The sequence below is a fragment of the Zea mays genome, chromosome 9 (genome assembly GCF_902167145.1).
Source record: "Zea mays cultivar B73 chromosome 9, Zm-B73-REFERENCE-NAM-5.0, whole genome shotgun sequence".
In the NCBI taxonomy this organism is placed as follows: domain Eukaryota; kingdom Viridiplantae; phylum Streptophyta; class Magnoliopsida; order Poales; family Poaceae; genus Zea; species Zea mays.
This window is the reverse complement of record NC_050104.1, coordinates 14780953-14789606: the sequence shown is the minus strand read 5'-3', so window position 1 is coordinate 14789606 and position 8654 is coordinate 14780953. Positions and strand designations below refer to the sequence as shown.

General features: G+C 50.7%; 2 protein-coding genes across 2 annotated transcripts; both read right to left on the bottom strand.

Annotated features, from left to right (window-relative positions):
- Positions 1–3411: 3411 nt before the first annotated feature.
- On the bottom strand, positions 3412–5030 carry LOC103637974 (replication termination factor 2). Its single transcript, XM_008660971.3, has one exon. The coding sequence runs from the start codon at positions 4840–4842 to the stop codon at positions 3799–3801; it is 1044 nt and encodes a 347-aa protein (XP_008659193.1). The 5' UTR covers positions 4843–5030; the 3' UTR covers positions 3412–3798.
- A 632-nt stretch (positions 5031–5662) lies between these two features.
- On the bottom strand, positions 5663–8368 carry LOC103637976 (transcription factor LRL3). The gene is made up of 7 exons (XM_008660972.3): positions 7483–8368; positions 7281–7352; positions 7019–7195; positions 6612–6677; positions 6419–6484; positions 6241–6315; positions 5663–6113 (listed from the first exon to the last, which is right to left on the bottom strand). The coding sequence occupies exons 1-7, from the start codon at positions 7861–7863 to the stop codon at positions 5775–5777; spliced, it is 1176 nt and encodes a 391-aa protein (XP_008659194.1). The 5' UTR covers positions 7864–8368; the 3' UTR covers positions 5663–5774.
- Positions 8369–8654: the final 286 nt, after the last annotated feature.

Sequence of the window (8654 nt, the reverse complement as noted above, 5' to 3'; positions counted from 1 at the left end):
TGAGAAGAACACTCATCTAGTCTAAGTGATCGTTTGAGAGAGTGAAAGGGTTAAAAGAGACTCGTCATTATTGGACTCCTCAACATGGAGTATGTTATTTGGGACCGAACCTCGGGAAATAAATCGTCATGTTCTTTGTGCTTAGTCTTTACTTGTGATTTGATCCTATTTCTAATACCTCTCTTGTTCACTTGCTTGCGACTGATTTCATATCAATCTGAGTTGGCTCTTGAAGTAATTCTGCAATCATTTGAGCAATAATTGCAAGAAGAATACCTCTCCCTTACTCCGGTTAACTTTATACCCGCTCTAACACTAACCCAAGATTGAAGTTTGTGTTTAAGTTTGAAAATTTCAGGTTTCACCTATTCACCCCACCTTTAGCCGACTTTCAGTTAGTATCAGAGCCCAACACTTCATTAGAGTCTAACAACTCGAAGTAATGTCGGGCGAACAAGCCAAGAACAGTAAGGTGCCTTCGGGATCAAAGCCCAAGGACAAGGTGCCATCGGTAGAGATCAAGTCATTCGGTGACAAGCACAAGGATAAAGAAGAATTGGTCAACTCCTCTAAGTCGCACAAAAGGAAGGATGCTAATAAGAAAAATAAAATGAATAAGGTGGTTTACTATGAGACCGATTCTTCATCACCTTCGACATCGAGCGCTGAATCGACCTCCAAGCGCTAAGAGCGTAAAAAAGAGTAACCAAATTCCTCTTCACCATCCTTGTATCCCAAAAACACACTGTTGGGGGCCTTCGGCTTCCGAAGGTCCTCAAAAACATGATTTAACAATACCTCTGGAGTATAATGTGTGGACAGGGATCTTCGAACAAGAGCCCACGGTATGAAGAAGCACGGAAATAATACGAAGGATGGAGCAGAGCCAAAGCTGTGCGCAAGGGAGCTTCGACATGATGGCAGAAAAAAGGAAACCGACTTAAAGAGGAAAAGACTATCTAGACCCAGATAAATTACTATAGAGTTGTTGTCATAGGCAAAGGGCCTGGATGTAATTTTACATGGGCTGCGACCCGTGCCTATAAATAGGTGAACAGTATTCTCGTACTGTTCACGCTGACTTGGCATTTGCTTTCGCGTCACGCTTGTACCCTTGCTTTCCTTCGAGCCGAAGGTACATTTGTAATTTGTTATTGTTAATACAGTAACGCAAATAAAAATAAGCTAATAACAATGTTTAAAGTGTTCATATCACTTTTCATATCTTGTGTATGAATCCTTCTTCATCATTTATTGTGCTTATGAAGGCTTGTCCTTCATAACCTTCGTTCGGGATTCATTATATCCGAAGGGAGATAATGCCTCGAAGGACGAAGGACTCTAACATTTAACATTTTTTCATGTTGCCTTGTTCTTAACTCTTAGCATTTGAGAACAAGTCCCCAACACGCACTCAATTGCTTCTGGTTCCATTAGGCAAACCCCTCAATTTGATGGTGAAGATTATTCAACATGGAGTGATAAAATGAGACATCACCTAACCTCACCTCATGAAAGCATTTGTTGAGTTTGGAGCGCAGATACCATGGGTTGGAGACGAGGACTACATTCAGACAAGGCCGCACAAATCTAGCACTTCAACTCATAAACTACCACAATACTCCTCGCTTCCTTGTGTAGGGAGGAGTACAACAAAATACAAGGGTTGAAGAGCGTCAAGGAAATTGGGGATGTCCTCAAGACGGTGCACGAAGGTGACATGGTCACCAAGATCACCAAAAGGGAGATGATCGAATGAGAGTTGTACGGTTCACCCTCGACAAAGGAGAAGAGTCGTAAGCCATGTACAACCGGCTTATTATGATAGTGAACCAAGTCCGGAACCTCGGGAGCACCAAGTTGACCGATCATGAAGCCGTCAAACTCATACCAAGATCACTTGTATTTCGTAATTCTACTAAAGTTCAATTAATTCATAAAAATCCTAGCTACAAAGAAATGTATCTTAAGGAAGTGTTTGGAAAATTTATGAGCTTTGAGCTTATGGTCAAAGACTCTAGGCACACCGAGAACATGGCTCAAGGCATATCCTCCACTCCTGAGCCACAACCCGTTGCATTCAAGACGATGGAAGAAAGAAAGGAGGAGACAACACCAACCAAGGGCTTCCAACATACCCTTTCAAGATTGATAACGAGGAGATGACCCTCATTCTCAAAAGCTTTCAACAAATCCTCAAACGACAAAAGTGGAAGGACTACAAGTCACATTCCTCATAATCTGCATTTAGCCTCTACGGCAGGATAATCGAGGAACGACGACGACGCCTAGCACTAGAAATGGTTGAGATGTTACTGTGCATGAAAGATTGGAAACTTGGTGAAGCTAGAGGGCAGCACTGCACACAGGACCAAGAACTTGAAGATGCATATGAAGGACTTTATTTTGATGACCCTTAGGGCCTAGGCCCTAGGCTTTGTAATCTTGTATTTCTTCTTCCTATCGTGCTCTAGTGATCTAGTGTTGTAACTAAACAAGAACATCTTTATAAGGCATTGAACTAATTATATCAAAGCTAGGTTTTACTATTTTTTCCTTTCTAGTGTTTTCTCATGAGGTGTGAGTTTTTACCTAGAAAGTTTTTTGACGAGGCAACCATTGCCACGAACAGCTCTAATGCTTTTATGCAGGGTTTGTGTGCTATTTGTGATCTATGTACTAATGGTGAATTGTGATATGTCATATGTGTTATGTCGAATTTGTTGTAAGTGATTGTGATCTGTGTAACAATTTTAGTTATTTTGTGATCTATGCTAATTTAAGTGAATTTGTGATATGTGAACTGTGTGATCTGAGTAAAGTTTAAGATGCTCATGTTTTTTGTGTTGGCGTGCTCATGCTGGCACGAGCATGTAAATGGGTCGTACTTGTCGGCTCGGCCCGACAAGGTCGGGCCATTCCCGTGTTGTGCTCGTGTAGGGGTTCAGGCCCGTCGGGTGGCACAACACGATACATTTAAGTAATCAGACTTAACCATGCCGGACTCAACCGTGCCAGGGTCGTGCCGCCCGTTTGAACATCTATATCGTCAATGTTCAGTTCTATTATATTCTATTCTTGTGTAAACTTGCTAGCTATTATTTGCATCATGGTTGTTGTACACGTTGTATGCTTTTTGTAAGGTGCACTTACATCCGTTCCTATCTCACACACATTCACTTTTTTTCATGCTTCTCCAAATATACCATTGTATACAAAGACAAACAAGCATAAGAGCACTAACGTTTTGTCAAATATTTTGTATGTCGTTATAATGCACGAGCACCTAACTAGTCCACATCAAAAGGGTTTCAAGATTAAAGTGGTTTATTTGTCGCAATTTAGCTAAAAACAAACTAAATAAACTAGTTGGCAACAAATATTCGAGAACTGAGATACTACATAGGAAAATAATGAAAAACTGGCAATGTTGACATCCACAAAACCGCAACTGTCCATACATCCTCACCGTTGAATTCCATGGACTTGGATTAACTGTACTGTGGCAACAACAACAATGAAGACCATGGCGTTTGTCAATTATTTTTTGGAACAATCAGCCAAGTAACAACTTTTAATTCAAACTCTACACAAGACCAAACTATCGCAGATTCCACCCATCGTTGCTACGTTGAATTTAACGCTGCTCTAACAGCCAAAATACGCTCAGGGTCACCAATCAAACATAAATAACACCACCAGATAAAGGAACCAACATTGAAGTTGGTGACACGAGCGAGGCAAATCAGCACAATAGGATCACCACCTCCATGCAATGCAATCGCTCTTGGCATGAGATCAATTTCTTCCCAGCGGAAGCGAGCGGCACGAGTATGTCTCCTTGAAATCCGACTTCCTGGACGATGTGAATATGGACGCATACACTTCCTTATTGGCATGGGCTGGCGCATGGTCCGCAGCCTTGAAGCGCTTTGCTGAAGCAGCCTCGCCCTTCTTCCCATTCTCAGCTCCGGCCGCCGCCACCACCGGCGCCACGACAGTAGCAGCATGCTTATTCCCACTGAGAACCTTCTTGTCCTTCCTCTCCTTCGCCTTCCCCCTCTCCTCCTCCATCCTCTTCCTGAGCTCGGCCACCTCCTCCTCAGTCCCGTTGATGGGCATCTTGTCGGCCTCGCCGAACTCCTCGTGGCAGACCAAGCACGCGGACGTCTTGACCTCCTTGAGCGCCTTGACGCTGAGCACGTGGCCGCACCCACGGAGCGCGAGGAACTGGTACTTGCCGTTGAACTCGAGGCCGGTGACGGGGCACTGGAACCGGACCTCGTCCCCGGCGGCGTCGGCGCCCGGCCTGGGGTGCAGGTGGATGGGGACCATGTCGCGCAGGCCCCGGATGTGGGACAGCGCCCTGGGCAGGCGCTTGTGGAGCAGCGCCTCAACGAGCGGCTCCTTGTTGTAGAGGTTCCCGAGGCGGTCGGCGACGGCGGGCGCGGCGAGGGGCTCCCCGGAGAGCGCGCAGCAGGTGAAGCGCGAGAGGCGCGCCTCGTTGGGGTCCGCCTTGTCGGGCTTCTTGGCGAGGTACATGGAGAGGTAGCAGTCGCGGGACTCGGCGCCCGTGGCGCCGCCGTCGCCGCCGCCGCCCCGGAGCGCGCGGAGGCGGAGCTGGACGGAGGCCGACGGCGGGAGCGCCGCCACCGGGGAGGAGGCCGGCAGCGGGCGCCCGTCGGCGGTGAGGTAGTAGCAGGAGGGCGAGGGGAGCGGGATGGAGCGGAGGAGGTCGGAGACGGGGAGGTGGGGGGGGACGGTGAGGTGCCGCGGGGGCAGCGCCAGGTCGTCCAGGCGGAGCACGACGGCCCTGGATGCGGGCTGGGCGTATCCCGCCATGGCGCGCTAGGGTTAGGGTTCCGGCGAGGCTGTCCGGATCGGGGTGCGGAGGAAAGCTGGTGCTGGACGGACGAAGACAATGGGGAATTGGGGATTGGGGGGGAGGAGAGCCCGAGCCAAATCGAGATGGGCGGACGATGGTGCGAGCGGCCGTGGAAAAGTTGGACGCGGAGGAATCGTGAATCGCGAGCGGTGAACCGATCTTGTTGTGGTGCCTAGTGGGCCGAGCCGGGCCGGGTCATCCGCGGAAAGCGAGGTTGGCGCACGTGACTTGAATCTGGTGAGCTCTGAGAACTTGAGAAGGCGAGGCCTGCCAGCTCCTGGGAGTGAGTCTGGCGGGCGAGATTTTGAGCATTTTCTAGTTCTTTCTTCGTGTACTTCAGTAACTCCACACGGTTTCGGCCGCTAGAGAGCACACAACACGATCGCGGAGATGCGATTGCTGTTCTGTTGCAGGTGACCGTCCAGCGACTGAAGCCGACAACCGAGCTGTGTAACCAAACAAAACAGCTGGTGAGCTGGATATCCATCTATATCTATACTTGACAAACGTGCGTGCACCTCGCTTGCATGAGCTGCGGGTCGTGTATAACCAATAAACATGATCGCCGCACGCCCTTATATATTCCTCGATCACGCCTTGTTTGGGTTTCTCCGGTCATCACCACGCACGACCTGACCAGCCTACTGGCGTGCACTGCACATCGTTCCATCATTAACGCTGTGTGTACGTTCGTCTTAAGATGAACTAAGATACCATGTCCGCAGCCACATGGTCAATGATCTGGTGATGCCAGTCGTCACTGCGCTGCGCATCATGGTACGGTGCACCAAGTGAAGGTCAAAGCCTCAAAAAGGACTCAATAATTTTTTTTAGATACACCCTTTTGCTTTTGATACAGCTGTCGCTCATGCTCTCCCCCCAGTCCCCCTCATCCGGAGCTGTTAGCCGACGCGGGCGATGATATGGTCGTCGCCGCGGCGGCAGCGCCGCCGTTGGCACCGTGCATCTGGCCGCCGCCGCCGCCGGCGGCGGCGGCGGGGGGCGGGCGGGAGAGGAGCGACGCGGATGAGGTGGCCGAGGAGATGGCGGACGCCAGGGAGATGGGCATCAGGCACAGGCCCTTGCCCTGCAGGTACTGCATGGCCGTGCCCATGTCCTCCTCCATCATCTTCGCCACCTGGTGCTCCGCCACCCGCAGCCCGCCGCCGTTGCCGCTCTTGGTGGTAGCGTTAGTGTTGCCGCCGCCGCCGCTTCCATTGCTCTTTCCCTGCACGTGCGCGTGATCAATGCATGGATGACGACGATGCTCTTGCCACGACATTTGTTATGTTGGTGGTGGCGAGTGGCCGAGCGAGTGCCAAATGCTCTGGTTGGTTACCGCCGTACATACGTACCTCTGATGAAGCCATGCTCGCAACCAGAGGCGCCATCCCGCCGGCGGCTCCGCCCAGCCGGCTCATGCTGAGAACCTGTGCGCAATGCAATGCACAGCACAACTAACGTCAGCACGTACTGCACTGGCACTCGATCGCACTGAATCAAAGACATGAACTGCCAACTAAATAGCATCACCTTGACTTGGAGCTGCAAGAACCTGACGTAGTCGATGATCTCGTCCAGCATCGACGCCTTGTCCGTCTGCAAAACCACAAACAACGACGACCGACCCACACCACGTCGCCATTTCAGTGTTGTCTGTTGATTGTTGACGACGCGAGCGAGAGAGAAGAGAAAGGAGCTAGCTAGCTAGAGGGGGGATGCCGACCTTGTTGGCGTTCGGGACCAGTTCCTGTAGCGACTTCATCCGCTCCGCGATCCTCTCCCTCCGAAGCTGCATGCGAAATGGGTTGCAAGAAAAAGTTGAGAAATTCTCTGTGTCGTAAAAGTGCTAGGACCAAACAAATCTCTACTATTTGGCTAATGAACAAGAACAATGGCTGGATAACGAATTGTATATAAATTTATGACATATACTAAAACTCTTCGGACAAAAACAAATTTGCATGCGCCTTGCAATGTGTTTTGTCACATTGTTGTGTCTTAATTGTGTGCTTAATGAAAAAAATCAGAGAAGTTGTGACAGTTCAGCTTTCAGAGAATGTTGTTGTTTTTTGTTAAAAGAGGGAACAGTTCAGCTTGTAGAGAAGAAAAATGAAAAGGTGGCATACATACACGTTCCGCTATGCTGTGGGGGTCAGTGGCCTGCCCTCTCTTCGCCCGCTGCCGCTGCCGCAGCTGCCGCGGGGGTGCCGCCCCGCCGCCGGCCGATGAAGCTGCCCCACCAGCTGGGGGTGCGCCGCCGCCGCTCGCCGCCGTTCCTCCCAGGCTCTCAGGCGACATCGATCCACTCTGTGGCGCCGGCGACGGCATAGACACATGGAATTTAAGAAGGGTTCTTGTTCTTGGCATAATGGCGCGCGAGTGGTGATCTTACCTGGCCAAATGGTGGCTGCACGGTGGCCGCGCCATGCACCCCAAACCCGTTGAACAAGGAGTGGTCACCTCCCTGGGCACGCGCGCGAAAATCCATGCCAGCGAAATAGTCAAGAGGTTAAGGGAGAGATCGTCGACGTGAAGAGGAGAAAGGAAGGAAGCCAGAACCGAGCCAAGACGACGACGACAACGACGATTCTTACGGCGGAGTTGGGCGACTTGAAGCCGCCCTCCATCTCCTCCGGCGCCGGAGCGGACCGGTCCGTGAAGAGCCCGCTCTCCTCGCCCCCCAGGCCGCCGTGGCGGTGCAGGTCGCTGAGCTGCAGCATGACCTGGGACTGGTGGGAGGCGGAGGACTTGACGTCCCCGCCGCCGATCTGGTGCTGCCGGAGGCGGGACGCGAGCAGCGCCGACGAGTCGTCGCCGAAGTGGCTCTGCGCGGCGAGGTCCTCGGCCGCGCCCGCGCCCAGGTCAGCCCACGCGGAAGGCAGCGTGGACAGCATCTGGTCGAAGAAGTCGTCGGTCTGCTGCTGCGCCCCGCCCCCGCCCTCGCCGCCGGCCATCGCACGGCCGCTCGGTTGCATGGCGTTGATTGAGGACGACGCTGGTCGAGGTAACGGAGGTGTCTGATGTCGCGGCTTTGGGCGCGGCTTTATAACAGTCGGACAGTTCCAGTTTTTTTAAACAATAATGAAATTGAGCATTTGAGCTTAGTTCGTGCAGCACCTTGGTAGTACAGTGATTGGTTTTTCTTCTTCTTCTTCTGTTCTTCTCATTTTTTTTAACTTTAGAGAATAGTGCAGACATACTGTTTTGTGACACGTAGCTATGTACGTACTGAATTATATAGGGTGAAATTGCTATCAAGTTAAATGCCATATCTTACCAGAAGAAAAAAAAACAGTTAGCATCAAAACCATTAGCCTTCATCAAAGTATCCACAGGTTCGTGGCTTCGTGCTATGGAAGTATGAATTTTGTCCAATGCAGAGGAATGGAGTTTGATTTGAAGGTGAGTTGATTCGGTTATGGGAGGAATACCGTGGAATTAGGCTTCAATTTCCATCTCACAGTTTCGACGACATAGGAAACACATAGAAAACAGAATTGGCAAAACCGGCTTAATATATCTACATCGAGACGGGGGTTTATATGAAGAAGAAAAAACAGCGAGAGAGGCGATTGTTCATGCTTCGTGTGGATTATGACACTTCATTTTTTTTTTCATGTACATTGCAGAAGCGAGTGGCGCTATGGCCCGCACGTGCTCAGCTCCGTGTGCGCGCGTGCGGTGCGGAGGACGGTAAACGACTCAGATAAAGTATTCGATGAGAAACAGATGGATCGACAGGCAATGCAGTCATGACGGTGCGATC

What these genes read in the sequence shown, in the direction of transcription:
- LOC103637974 (XM_008660971.3), bottom strand. Translation starts at nt 4,842, where the DNA reads ATGGCGGGATACGCCCAGCCCGCATCCAGGGCCGTCGTGCTCCGCCTG.
- LOC103637976 (XM_008660972.3), bottom strand. Translation starts at nt 7,863, where the DNA reads ATGCAACCGAGCGGCCGTGCGATGGCCGGCGGCGAGGGCGGGGGCGGG. An exon ending in CCCACAGCATAGCGGAACGT is followed by an intron (nt 6,678 to 7,018) that starts GTATGTATGCCA and finishes TTTCGCATGCAG; the next exon opens with CTTCGGAGGGAGAGGATCGC. An exon ending in CGAGCATGGCTTCATCAGAG is followed by an intron (nt 6,114 to 6,240) that starts GTACGTATGTAC and finishes GCGCACGTGCAG; the next exon opens with GGAAAGAGCAATGGAAGCGG.